The sequence below is a fragment of the Taudactylus pleione genome, unplaced genomic scaffold (assembly GCF_031769625.1).
Source record: "Taudactylus pleione unplaced genomic scaffold, aTauple2 ptg001693l, whole genome shotgun sequence".
Taxonomy (NCBI): Eukaryota; Metazoa; Chordata; class Amphibia; order Anura; family Myobatrachidae; genus Taudactylus; species Taudactylus pleione.
The window spans coordinates 69,403-83,578 of record NW_028286090.1 but is presented as its reverse complement, the minus strand read 5'-3'; the positions used below and the strand labels follow the sequence as shown (position 1 = coordinate 83,578).

The 14,176-nt window shown below is 46.4% G+C and overlaps 1 protein-coding gene across 1 annotated transcript in view; it reads left to right on the top strand.

The window, feature by feature from the left end:
- GBA2 (glucosylceramidase beta 2) overlaps positions 1-14,176 on the top strand; it is a 164,556-nt gene that overhangs the window by 128,732 nt on the left and 21,648 nt on the right. The window contains exons 11-14 of the mRNA XM_088464578.1: positions 4,926-5,030; positions 11,808-11,915; positions 12,040-12,191; positions 12,458-12,564. Of these exons, the coding sequence (XP_088320704.1) occupies positions 4,926-5,030; positions 11,808-11,915; positions 12,040-12,191; positions 12,458-12,564 (472 nt within the window). The remainder of the gene's footprint in view (positions 1-4,925; positions 5,031-11,807; positions 11,916-12,039; positions 12,192-12,457; positions 12,565-14,176) is intronic.

Genomic DNA, 14,176 nt, shown 5'->3' with positions numbered 1-14,176 from the left:
TCTCTCTGCAGCCCAGAAGTACCTCAGTAATAACACATATAATAAGCACATACGTGATAACTGTATTAGCTGTCTCTCTGCAGCCTAGAAGTACCTCAGTAATAACACATATAATAAGCACATACATTATAACTGTTATAGCTGTCTCTCTCTGTAGCCTAGAAGTACTTCAGTAATAACATATATAATAAGCACATACGTGATAACTGTTATAGCTCTCTCTCTGCAGCCTAGAAGTACCTCAGTAATAACACATATAATAAGCACATACGTGATAACTGTATTAGCTGTCTCTCTGCAGCCTAGAAGTACCTCAGTAATAACACATATAATAAGCACATACGTGATAACTGTTATAGCTCTCTCTCTGTAGCCTAGAAGTACTTCAGTAATAACATATATAATAAGCACATATGTGATAACTGTTATAGCTGTCTCTCTGCAGCCTAGAAGTTCCTCAGTAATAACACATATAATAAGTACATACGTGATAACTGTTATAGCTCTCTCTCTGCAGCCTAGAAGTACCTCAGTAATAACACATATAATAAGCACATACATTATAACTGTTATAGCTGTCTCTCTCTGCAGCCTAGAAGTTCCTCAGTAATAACACATATAATAAGTACATACGTGATAACTGTTATAGCTGTCTCTCTGCAGCCTAGAAGTTCCTCAGTAATAACACATATAATAAGCACATACATTATAACTGTTATAGCTCTCTCTCTCTGCAGCCTAGAAGTACCTCAATAATAACACATATAATAAGTACATACGTAATAACTGTTATAGCTGTCTCTCTGCAGCCTAGAAGTTCCTCAGTAATAACACATATAATAAGCACATACGTGATAACTGTTATAGCTCTCTCTCTGCAGCCTAGAAGTTCCTCAGTAATAACACATATAATAAGCACATACATTATAACTGTTATAGCTGTCTCTCTCTGTAGCCTAGAAGTACTTCAGTAATAACATATATAATAAGCACATACGTGATAACTGTTATAGCTCTCTCTCTGCAGCCTAGAAGTACCTCAGTAATAACACATATAATAAGCACATACGTGATAACTGTATTAGCTGTCTCTCTGCAGCCCAGAAGTACCTCAGTAATAACACATATAATAAGTACATACGTGATAACTGTATTAGCTGTCTCTCTGCAGCCCAGAAGTACTTCAGTAATAACATATATAATAAGCACATATGTGATAACTGTTATAGCTGTCTCTCTGCAGCCTAGAAGTTCCTCAGTAATAACACATATAATAAGCACATACGTGATAACTGTTATAGCTCTCTCTCTGCAGCCTAGAAGTTCCTCAGTAATAACACATATAATAAGCACATACATTATAACTGTTATAGCTGTCTCTCTCTGTAGCCTAGAAGTACTTCAGTAATAACATATATAATAAGCACATACGTGATAACTGTTATAGCTCTCTCTCTGCAGCCTAGAAGTACCTCAGTAATAACACATATAATAAGCACATACGTGATAACTGTATTAGCTGTCTCTCTGCAGCCCAGAAGTACCTCAGTAATAACACATATAATAAGTACATACGTGATAACTGTATTAGCTGTCTCTCTGCAGCCCAGAAGTACTTCAGTAATAACATATATAATAAGCACATATGTGATAACTGTTATAGCTGTCTCTCTGCAGCCTAGAAGTACCTCAGTAATAACACATATAATAAGTACATACGTGATAACTGTATTAGCTGTCTCTCTGCAGCCTAGAAGTACCTCAGTAATAACACATATAATAAGTACATATGTGATAACTGTTATAGCTGTCTCTCTGCAGCCCAGAAGTACCTCAGTAATAACACATATAATAAGTACATACGTGATAACTGTTATAGCTGTCTCTCTGCAGCCTAGAAGTACCTTAGTAATACCACATAATAAGCACATATGTGATAACTGTTATAGCTGTCTCTCTGCCGCCTAGAAGTTCCTCAGTAATAACACATATAATAAGCACATACGTGATAACTGTTATAGCTCTCTCTCTCTGCAGCCTAGAAGTACCTCAATAATAACACATATAATAAGCACATACATTATAACTGTTATAGCTGTCTCTCTGCAGCCTAGAAGTACCTCAATAATAACACATATAATAAGTACATACGTGATAACTGTTATAGCTCTCTCTCTGCAGCCTAGAAGTACCTCAATAATAACACATATAATAAGTACATACGTGATAACTGTTATAGCTGTCTCTCTGCAGCCTAGAAGTTCCTCAGTAATAACACATATAATAAGCACATACGTGATAACTGTTATAGCTGTCTCTCTGCAGCCTAGAAGTTCCTCAGTAATAACATATATAATAAGCACATACGTAATAACTGTTATAGCTGTCTCTCTGCAGCCTAGAAGTTCCTCAGTAATAACATATATAATAAGCACATACGTGATAACTGTTATAGCTGTCTCTCTGTAGCCTAGAAGTACTTCAGTAATAACATATATAATAAGCACATACATTATAACTGTTATAGCTCTCTCTCTGCTGCCTAGAAGTACCTCAATAATAACACATATAATAAGCACGTACGTGATAACTGTTATATCTGTGTCTCTGCAGCCTAGAAGTTCCTCAGTAATAAAACATATAATAAGCACATACATTATAACTGTTATAGCTGTCTCTCTCTGCTGCCTAGAAGTACTTCAGTAATAACATATATAATAAGCACATACATTATAACTGTTATAGCTGTCTCTCTGCAGCCTAGAAGTACCTCAGTAATAACACATATAATAAGCACATACGTGATAACTGTTATAGCTGTCTCTCTGCAGCCTAGAAGTACCTCAGTAATAACACATATAATAAGCACATATGTGATAACTGTATTAGCTGTCTCTCTGCAGCCCAGAAGTACCTCAGTAATAACACATATAATAAGTACATACGTGATAACTGTTATAGCTGTCTCTCTGCAGCCTAGAAGTACCTCAGTAATAACACATATAATAAGCACGTACGTGATAACTGTTATAGCTCTCTCTCTGCAGCCTAGAAGTACCTCAGTAATAACACATATAATAAGTACATACGTGATAACTGTATTAGCTGTCTCTCTCTGTAGCCTAGAAGTACCTCAGTAATAACATATATAATAAGCACATACGTGATAACTGTTATAGCTCTCTCTCTGCAGCCTAGAAGTACCTCAGTAATAACACATATAATAAGTACATACATTATAACTGTTATAGATCTCTCTCTCTGCAGCCTAGAAGTACCTCAGTAATAACACATATAATAAGTACATACATTATAACTGTTATATCTGTGTCTCTGTAGCCTAGACGTTCCTCAGTAATAACATATATAATAAGCACATACGTGATAACTGTTATAGTTGTCTCTCTGCAGCCTAGAAGTTCCTCAGTAATAACACATATAATAAGCACATACGTGATAACTGTATTAGCTGTCTCTCTGCAGCCTAGAAGTACCTCAATAATAACACATATAATAAGCACATACGTGATAACTGTTATAGCTCTCTCTCTGCAGCCTAGAAGTACCTCAGTAATAACACATATAATAAGCACATACATTATAACTGTTATAGATCTCTCTCTCTGCAGCCTAGAAGTACCTCAGTAATAACACATATAATAAGCACATACGTGATAACTGTATTAGCTGTCTCTCTGCAGCCTAGAAGTACCTCAATAATAACACATATAATAAGTACATACATTATAACTGTTATAGATCTCTCTCTCTGCAGCCCAGAAGTACCTCAGTAATAACACATATAATAAGCACATACGTGATAACTGTTATAGCTCTCTCTCTGCAGCCCAGAAGTACCTCAGTAATAACACATATAATAAGCACATACGTGATAACTGTTATAGTTGTCTCTCTGCAGCCCAGAAGTACCTCAGTAATAACACATATAATAAGCACATATGTGATAACTGTTATAGCTCTCTCTCTGTAGCCTAGAAGTACCTCAGTAATAACACATAATAAGCACATACGTGATAACTGTTATAGCTCTCTCTCTGTAGCCTAGAAGTACCTCAGTAATAACACATATAATAAGCACATACATTATAACTGTTATAGCTGTCTCTCTGTAGCCTAGAAGTACTTCAGTAATAACATATATAATAAGCACATACGTGATAACTGTTATAGCTCTCTCTCTGCAGCCCAGAAGTACCTCAGTAATAACACATATAATAAGCACATACGTGATAACTGTTATAGTTGTCTCTCTGTAGCCTAGAAGTACCTCAGTAATAACACATATAATAAGCACATACGTGATAACTGTTATAGCTCTCTCTCTGCAGCCCAGAAGTACCTCAGTAATAACACATATAATAAGCACATACGTGATAACTGTTATAGTTGTCTCTCTGTAGCCTAGAAGTACCTCAGTAATAACACATATAATAAGCACATACATTATAACTGTTATATCTGTGTCTCTGTAGCCTAGAAGTTCCTCAGTAATAACACATATAATAAGCACATACGTGATAACTGTTATAGCTCTCTCTCTGCAGCCCAGAAGTTCCTCAGTAATAACATATATAATAAGCACATACATTATAACTGTTATAGCTGTCTCTCTGCAGCCTAGAAGTACTTCAGTAATAACATATATAATAAGTACATACGTGATAACTGTATTAGCTGTCTCTCTGCAGCCTAGAAGTTCCTCAGTAATAACACATATAATAAGTACATACGTGATAACTGTATTAGCTGTCTCTCTGCAGCCTAGAAGTACCTCAGTAATAACACATATAATAAGCACATACGTGATAACTGTTATACCCGTCTCTCTGCAGCCTAGAAGTACCTTAATAATTAGACGTATGATATCATCATCCATGACAAATGTTATTGCTGTCTCTCTGCAGGCCAGGAGTACCGCATGTACAACACGTATGATGTGCATTTCTACGCATCCTTTGCGCTCATCATGCTATGGCCCCAGTTGGAATTAAGTCTTCAGTACGACATGGGTGAGTAATTCTTCTGATTTGTGGTTTAAATTATAATGGTGATCATTCATTTACAACAGTGGTTCTCAAACTCTGTCCTCAGGACCCCACACTGTTCACATTTTGCAGGTCACCCAGCAGGTGCACAGGTGTAATCATTACTAAGTGACACATTTCCCAGGTCAGCCAGCATGTGTACAGGTGTAATCATTACTCACTGACCCAATTCCCAGGTCACCCAGCAGGTGCACAGGTGTAATCATTACTCACTGACACATTTCCCAGGTCAGCCAGCAGGAGCACAGGTGTAATCATTACTCACTGACCCAATTCCCAGGTCACCCAGCAGGTGCACAGGTGTAATCATTACTCACTGACACATTTCCCAGGTCACCCAGCAGGTACACAGGTGTAATCATTACTCACTGACCCAATTCCCAGGTCACCCAGCAGGAGCACAGGTGTAATCATTACTCACTGACCCAATTCCCAGGTCACCCAGCAGGTGCACAGGTGTAATCATTACTCACTGACACATTTCCCAGGTCACCCAGCAGGTACACAGGTGTAATCATTACTCACTGACACAATTCCCAGGTCACCCAGCAGGAGCACAGGTGTAATCGTTACTCACTGACACATTTCCCAGGTCACCCAGCATGTGTACAGGTGTAATCATTGCTCACTGACACATTTCCCAGGTCACCCAGCATGTGTACAGGTGTAATCATTGCTCACTGACACATTTCCCAGGTCACCCAGCAGGTGCACAGGTGTAATCATTTCTCACTGACACATTTCCCAGGTCACCCAGCAGGTGCACAGGTGTAATTATTACTCACTGACAATAATTAAATTTCCCAGGTCACCCAGCAGGTGCACAGGTGTACTCATTACTCACTGACACATTTCCCAGGTCACCCAGCAGGTGCTGGTGGTCACAGGATACAGCAGGTGCAGATGTCACAGGATCCAACAGGTGCTGGTAGTCACAGGATACAGCAGGTGCAGATGTCACAGGATACAGAAGGTGCTGGTGGTCACAGGATACAGCAGGTGCTGGTGGTCACAGGATACAGCAGGTGCTGGTGGTTACAGGATACAGCAGGTGCTGGTGGTCACAGGATACAGCAGGTGCTGGTGGTCACAGGATACAGCAGGTGCTGGTGGTCACAGGATACAGCAGGTGCTGGTGGTCACAGGATACAGCAGGTGCTGGTGGTCACAGGATGCAGCAGGTGCTGGTGGTCACAGGATACAGCAGGTGCTGGTGGTCATAGGATACAGCAGGTGCTGGTGGTCACAGGATAGAGCTGGTGCTGGTTGTCACAGGATACTGCTGGTGGTCACATGATACAGCAGGTGCTGGTGATCACAGGATGCAGCAGGTGCTGGTGGTCACAGGATACAGCAGGTGCTGTTGGTCACAGGATACAGCAGGTGCTGGTGGTCATAGGATACAGCAGGTGCTGGTGGTCATAGGATACAGCAGGTGCTGGTGGTCACAGGATACAGCAGGTGCTGGTGGTCACAGGATAGAGCTGGTGCTGGTGGTCACAGGATACTGCTGGTGGTCACAGGATGCAGCAGGTGCTGGTGGTCACAGGATGCAGCAGGTGCTGGTGGTCACAGGATGCAGCAGGTGCTGGTGGTCACAGGATGCAGCAGGTGCTGGTGGTCACAGGATGCAGCAGGTGCTGGTGGTCACAGGATACAGCTGGTGCTGGTGGTCACAGGATGCAGCAGGTGCTGGTGGTCACAGGATGCAGCAGGTGCTGGTGGTCACAGGATGCAGCAGGTGCTGGTGGTCACAGGATACAGCTGGTGCTGGTAGTCACAGGATACAGCAGGTGCTGGTGGTCACAGGATACAGCAGGTGCTGGTGGTCACAGGATGCAGCAGGTGCTGGTGGTCACAGGATGCAGCAGGTGCTGGTGGTCACAGGATAGAGCTGGTGCTGGTTGTCACAGGATACTGCTGGTTGTCACATGATACAGCAGGTGCTGGTGATCACAGGATGCAGCAGGTGCTGGTGGTCACAGGATGCAGCAGGTGCTGGTGGTCACAGGATGCAGCAGGTGCTGGTGGTCACAGGATGCAGCAGGTGCTGGTGGTCACAGGATGCAGCAGGTGCTGGTGGTCACAGGATACAGCAGGTGCTGGTGGTCACAGGATACAGCAGGTGCTGGTGGTCACAGGATACAGCAGGTGCTGGTGGTCACAGGATACAGCTGGTGCTGGTGGTCACAGGATGCAGCTGGTGCTGGTGGTCACAGGATGCAGCAGGTGCTGGTGGTCACAGGATGCAGCAGGTGCTGGTGGTCACAGGATGCAGCAGGTGCTGGTGGTCACAGGATACAGCAGGTGCTGGTGATCACAGGATACAGCAGGTGCTGGTGATCACAGGATACAGCAGGTGCTGGTGATCACAGGATGCAGCAGGTGCTGGTGGTCACAGGATGCAGCAGGTGCTGGTGGTCACAGGATGCAGCAGGTGCTGGTGGTCACAGGATGCAGCAGGTGCTGGTGGTCACAGGATGCAGCAGGTGCTGGTGGTCACAGGATGCAGCAGGTGCTGGTGGTCACAGGATACAGCAGGTGCTGGTGGTCACAGGATACAGCAGGTGCTGGTGGTCACAGGATGCAGCAGGTGCTGTTGGTCACAGGATGCAGCAGGTGCTGTTGGTCACAGGATACAGCAGGTGCTGTTGGTCACAGGATACAGCAGGTGCTGGTGGTCATAGGATACAGCAGGTGCTGGTGGTCACAGGATACAGCAGGTGCTGGTGGTCACAGGATAGAGCTGGTGCTGGTGGTCACAGGATACTGCTGGTGGTCACAGGATGCAGCAGGTGCTGGTGGTCACAGGATGCAGCAGGTGCTGGTGGTCACAGGATGCAGCAGGTGCTGGTGGTCACAGGATACAGCTGGTGCTGGTGGTCACAGGATGCAGCAGGTGCTGGTGGTCACAGGATGCAGCAGGTGCTGGTGGTCACAGGATACAGCTGGTGCTGGTAGTCACAGGATACAGCTGGTGCTGGTGGTCACAGGATAGAGCAGGTGCAGATGTCACAGGAGTACAGTCCTTCCTGACAGTCAGAGGGTACACACTACAGAGCCACTTCAGCCCTTTATATAGTCTGAGGACATAATACTGCAGGCTGTAATCCTCCTCATACATCTCTAGGCGGCATGTATTAATCACAGCTATCTCACATGTCACAGAAACTGAACTGCCGTCTTCCTTCCATATATCTACCACCCAAGTCACTACGCGCATTCCTAAACCGCTTCCACAATACATGACTACCCCCGGGGGGCACTGACTGTAATCACAGACTTGGTCATTTCACACGAGGCGTTTTCATAGGTCAGGATAATTACAATCTTATTCCGAAGAAGATGGCAATTCCTTATACATTACTGCACTTACATTTAATCCTGCGTTTCCAAAACACGGTGATTCTACCACTGCGCACAGAATAACGTTAGAATACATTGAATATTTTCATCTGTAACTGCTGATCTTTGCTAACACGTCCCCCAGTCCCGGCTGCAGGGTAACACGTCCCTCAGTCTCGGGTGCAGGGTAACTCGTCCCTCAGTCTCGGCTGCAGGGTAACACGTCCCTCAGTCCCGGCTTCAGAGTACCACGTCCCTCAGTCCTGGCTTCAGAGTACCACGTCCCTCAGTCCCGGCTTCAGAGTACCACGTCCCTCAGTCCCGGCTTCAGAGTACCACGTCCCTCAGTCCCGGCTTCAGAGTACCACGTCCCTCAGTCCCGGCTTCAGAGTACCACGTCCCTCAGTCCCGGCTTCAGAGTACCACGTCCCTCAGTCCCGGCTTCAGAGTACCACGTCCCTCAGTCCCGGCTTCAGGGTAACACGTCCCTCAGTCCCGGCTTCAGAGTACCACGTCCCTCAGTCCCGGCTTCAGAGTACCACGTCCCTCAGTCCCGGCTGCAGGGTAACGCGTCCCTCCGTCCCGGCTGCAGGGTAACGCGTCCCTCCGTCCCGGCTGCAGGGTAACGCGTCCCTCCGTCGCGGCTGCAGGGTAACGCGTCCCTCCGTCGCGGCTGCAGGGTAACGCGTCCCTCCGTCGCGGCTGCAGGGTAACGCGTCCCTCCGTCGCGGCTGCAGGGTAACGCGTCCCTCCGTCGCGGCTGCAGGGTAACGCGTCCCTCCGTCGCGGCTGCAGGGTAACGCGTCCCTCAGTCGCGGCTGCAGGGTAACGCGTCCCTCAGTCGCGGCTGCAGGGTAACGCGTCCCTCAGTCGCGGCTGCAGGGTAACGCGTCCCTCAGTCGCGGCTGCAGGGTAACGCGTCCCTCAGTCGCGGCTGCAGGGTAACGCGTCCCTCAGTCGCGGCTGCAGGGTAACGCATCCCTCAGTCGCGGCTGCAGAGTAACAAAAATGGAATTGCAGAGGTTCTGAGCTGTCCTTGATGAGGAAATCGTCCAGATATGGGATGATTGTCACTTGGATCTCAAGGGCAGAGCCCTGAACTGGTAATGATTTTTGCACATATGAGGAGTCTGTAATTCTCCTTCCAGATTGGGATATGTAGGTGTGCATCTTTTGTATCCATGGCAGCAAGAAACTCGTCTTGCTCCATCGAATTGATGACCGTACAGATGGACTCCATCTTGAACTTAGCAACCCTCTGATAATGTAAGATTTGAGGTTCAAAGTTGCTCGAGAACAGGTGGGACTGAAATCCTGACCCTGCCCCATCTGGCAGAAGATAAACAATCATCCCTGACCGTAGTAGGGAAGTTATTGACCCTTGAGGGATAAGGCGTCTGGACTCGTCCTTTGGAAGTGGCATAGTGAAAAAGGTGGCGGAGGACCAAACAGGTCTAGAATATAACCTTTTTCCATGATGCCCCCACCCACCAATCCAAGTAAGCCGCTTCTCACTGGTCACAAAGCAGAGCAGATGGGCCCCCACCACAGACTGGTCCAGGTGGCGAAGAGCCCTGTTATGCTCATTGCTTTTCAGCAGGCTTTGGCCCGGGACACCTACCCCGTCCTGACCGCCCATCTCTTTGGTCAGCCCCTTTGAGTAGCTGCGACTTACCTTTACGTCCTACCAGAGATGCGAAAGGATCAATACTGTTTTTATCTGGGTTTCGTGGCAAGCTTCACAGGATGGAAAGCGCCCTTACCTCTTGTAGCGTCAGTAATGATGGCAAAAGAGAACAGATCCGGCAAAAAGGAAATTTCCCAAAACCTGTTTCGATTTTACGTCCACCTCCCAGTATTTAGTCCAGAGAGTGCATCTGGCAACCACGGCCAATACAGAAATCCGGGACAAGCCAAGACCCTCGTCATGTAAGCCATCACATCCCTACATAAATCCAGTAAGGACAATTAGTCTGGTCTGAGAGACTCTGACTGTAACTTTTCATTGAGTTGCTCAGCCCATTTCGTCGCCACTTTATTGGCAGGTCATTGCAGCGAACGTGAGGTCCATGAGAGTCGGGCAGCCACCCAGACAGTCCAGAGAGACACCCCAGCAGTGACTTAACAATACCCTCATATTTCCATTCCAAGCTGGCCTTCAAGGACATTGTTTTAGGAGGGGGGGATAGTAGTGACCTAAGCCAGATATCCTCCTCCGAGATGGGATGGGATAAAGTGAAACGCTTCTGCAATTGGAAACTATGATCCAGCTTGAGATTGAAGGAAGAAGAACAGCAGCTTTCTTCCTTCAAACAGGGAGATCGACGGAAGCTCAGGTTCCATATCCACACCCTGCCACATTGCTAATATCAATTCCTCCACATGGTGTGACTGAGTGGCAGAATCCCCTACCTGGTCTTCCAGATCCAAGCCCCCAAGACTCCGTGAGAGCACCACCCCTGGACAGCCTCACGGCCACCTACCGCTCCACGGACCAGAGCAATGCAGCCCAGGGGCAGGACCACAGCGAGCCATGCATCAATCACAGCAAGTGAGATGGGGCTGATGCTGTTATAGCCGCGTCCCCCAGAGCTGCAGTCCTTGCACCCGCGATCGGACTGTGGTGCCTTATGTGTGTGTCCCGCCACTGACAAGATCCGTGACCTGGGATGACCACAGCAGGGGCAGGTGATGGTGGACGGAGCGCTACTAACCTATCCCCCCACAGTGGAGTTCACTAGGAGAACTCCACATAAGCAATGAAGGAGCATTGCTCAATATGAAACATAATAAAACAGTATACCCACAACACTCCCCGGGTACAGAAAAGAAAATAATACACTATAGGATGTAGAGGGGGGAGGTGGCAGCACGCAAACAAGATGACTTTGCAATTGTGCCGGCTCCTTGAACTCCACCTTCTACACCCATTGGTATCCCCGGTCCCTTATATAGGGGCCCATTTATGAATGAAAGCGATCATAGTGCTCGGATGTCACTGCTCATGCGCAGCCGCCATTGCTGGGGGAGGGTCCCATAGGTAAGGCTTGCAATGTGCAGTCCATTGGCTACAATGGGCTAACGCCATCTGCAGCTGCGGGGGCCAGTGTTGGGAATGCTGATATTGGTAAATCTGGTAGCATTGCATCCATCATAGAAACCTATGAGGGAAGCCGCTGCCTGCAGGAAAGGAGGGATCACAGCGGGTATCGGAGATATCTGCTCCGTTCTCTCCTTCATACATCTGGGGAAAACTTAATACTTGCCGGTTAACCCCCTGAAAACGGGTGTTTTCGGGCATTGAGCTGCAAATATACAATGATAAAAGGGCCCTATAAGATGACGGAGAAATGAATTTCTTGGCTCACACTCAATCTTGTATCTTGTCCTCTCCAGCTGCCTCCATTCTGCATGAGGATCTGGAGCAGAGAAAGTATCTTATGAGTGGCTGTGTAGCTCCTGTGAAGATCAGAAATGTGGTTCCCCACGATGTCGGAGACCCAGGTATGCGTTTCTTCGGTCATCCTCCATCATCTTCGCCCTCTGCCATGTTTCCGGTCTCCTATCCATCTTACTTTCTCAAGTATGTACAGATATTTCTCCTCATGTCTCTCTTCCCATCTCCTAGATGATGAGCCTTGGCAGAAACTCAATGCCTACGTCATACATGACACTGCTGACTGGAAGGACCTGAACCTCAAGTTTGTGCTGCAAGTTTATCGAGACTACTGTGTGACCAAGAGTACCACCTACCTCAGGGACATGTGGTCAGTCTGCAAGGTAAGTCTCTTAGGACTAATAGGCTCACCTACCTCAGGGACATGTGGTCACATGGCCAGGTAAAGTATTTTAGGACTGATATGTCCACCTACCTCAGAGACATCTGTTCAGTCTGCCAGGTAAGTGTCACAGGACTTTTACCTCGGGTACACGTAATCAGTCTGTCAGGTCGGATATTGACCCTTGAGACTGGAGTTGGCTGGTGACACATATGTGCTGGTGGGACTCAGAACATTCTTCCATTATTTACTTTCTTCATCTCCCAGGCTGTGATGGACACGTCTTTGAGATTTGATAGTGACGGCGATGGACTGATAGAGAACTCTGGGTTCGCTGATCAGACATACGATGGCTGGGTGATGACTGGGCCGAGGTGAGGACTCGCCATGTTTGCTTAATTTCTCAATACAGTGTAATATTAATATGTCATGTGTAATGTCTGAGAATGGATGGTGGCTCCAGGGCCAACTCTCCGTGTTTGTTCATCTCTCTGGGCATCCTACGTACGAGAGAATATGCCATTCAGAGATGAATGGTCTGCAGGGTGTCAGGTTTCCAGATTCAGAAATGATCATTTCATTCTGATAGATTAATATCTATGTATGTAGTACAACAGAAGTATTGAGACGTGACCCGTTATGTGACACAATGCTACTTCTTCCAGCTAATGTTATGTTTCAGGCGTTGACAACAAGTAGATACTTCTCTAACCTAGCAATAATTACTACCTGGAGTAAATGTGATTTCTAACCATTGGGGACATGTATTCTCACTGTAACTTTACCTTTCTGCCTTCATTAATTACTACAAGGAGATAATGTAAAGCAAGTTCTCTGCCTGTAGCCTGAATGGGTAACGCTGTAATCCCTGGCTGCCATGGAGGGAATGAATGCACGGTGTGAATGAACTTTCTCTGCCTGTAGCCTGAATGGGTAACGCTGTAATCCCTGGCTGCCATGGAGGGAATGAATGCACGGTGTGAATGAACTTTCTCTGCCTGTAGCCTGAATGGGTAACGCTGTAATCCCTGGCTGCCATGGAGGGAATGAATGTACGGTGTGAATGAACATTATCTGCCTGTAGCCTGAATGGGTAATGCTGTAATCCCCTACTGCCATGGAGGGAATGAATGCACGGTGTGAATGAACATTCTCTGCCTGTAGCCTGAATGGGTAACGCTGTAATCCCTGGCTGCCATGGAGGGAATGAATGCACGGTGTGAATGAACATTCTCTGCCTGTAGCCTGAATGGGTAACGCTGTAATCCCTGGCTGCCATGGAGGGAATGAATGCACGGTGTGAATGAACTTTCTCTGCCTGTAGCCTGAATGGGTAATGCTGTAATCCCTGGCTGCCACGGAGGGAATGAATGCACGGTGTGAATGAATATTCTCTGCCTGTAGCCTGAATGTGTAATACTGTAATCCCCGGCTGCCATGGAGGGAATGAATGCACGGTGTGAATGAACATTATCTGCCTGTAGCCTGATTTGGTAATGCTGTAATCCCCGGCTGCCATGGAGGGAATGAACGCACGGTGTAAATGAACATTCTTTGCTTGTAGCCTGAATGGGTAACGCTGTAATCCCCGGCTGCCATGGAGGGAATGAATGCACAGTGTGAATGAACATTATCTGCCTGTAGTCTGAATGGGTAATGCTGTAATCCTTGGCTGCCATGGAGGGAATGAATGTACGGTGTGAATGAACATTATCTGCCTGTAGCCTGAATGGGTAACGCTGTAATCCCCGACTGCCATGGAGGGAATGAATGCACGGTGTGAATGAACATTCTCTGCCTGTAGCCTGATTGGGTAACGCTGTAATCCCCGACTGCCATGGAGGGAATGAATGCACGGTGTGAATGAACATTCTCTGCCTGTAGCCTGAATGGGTAACGCTGTAATCCCTGGCTGCCATGGAGGGAATGAATGCACGGTGTGAATGAACATTCTCTGCCTGTAGCCTGAATGGGTAACACTGTAAT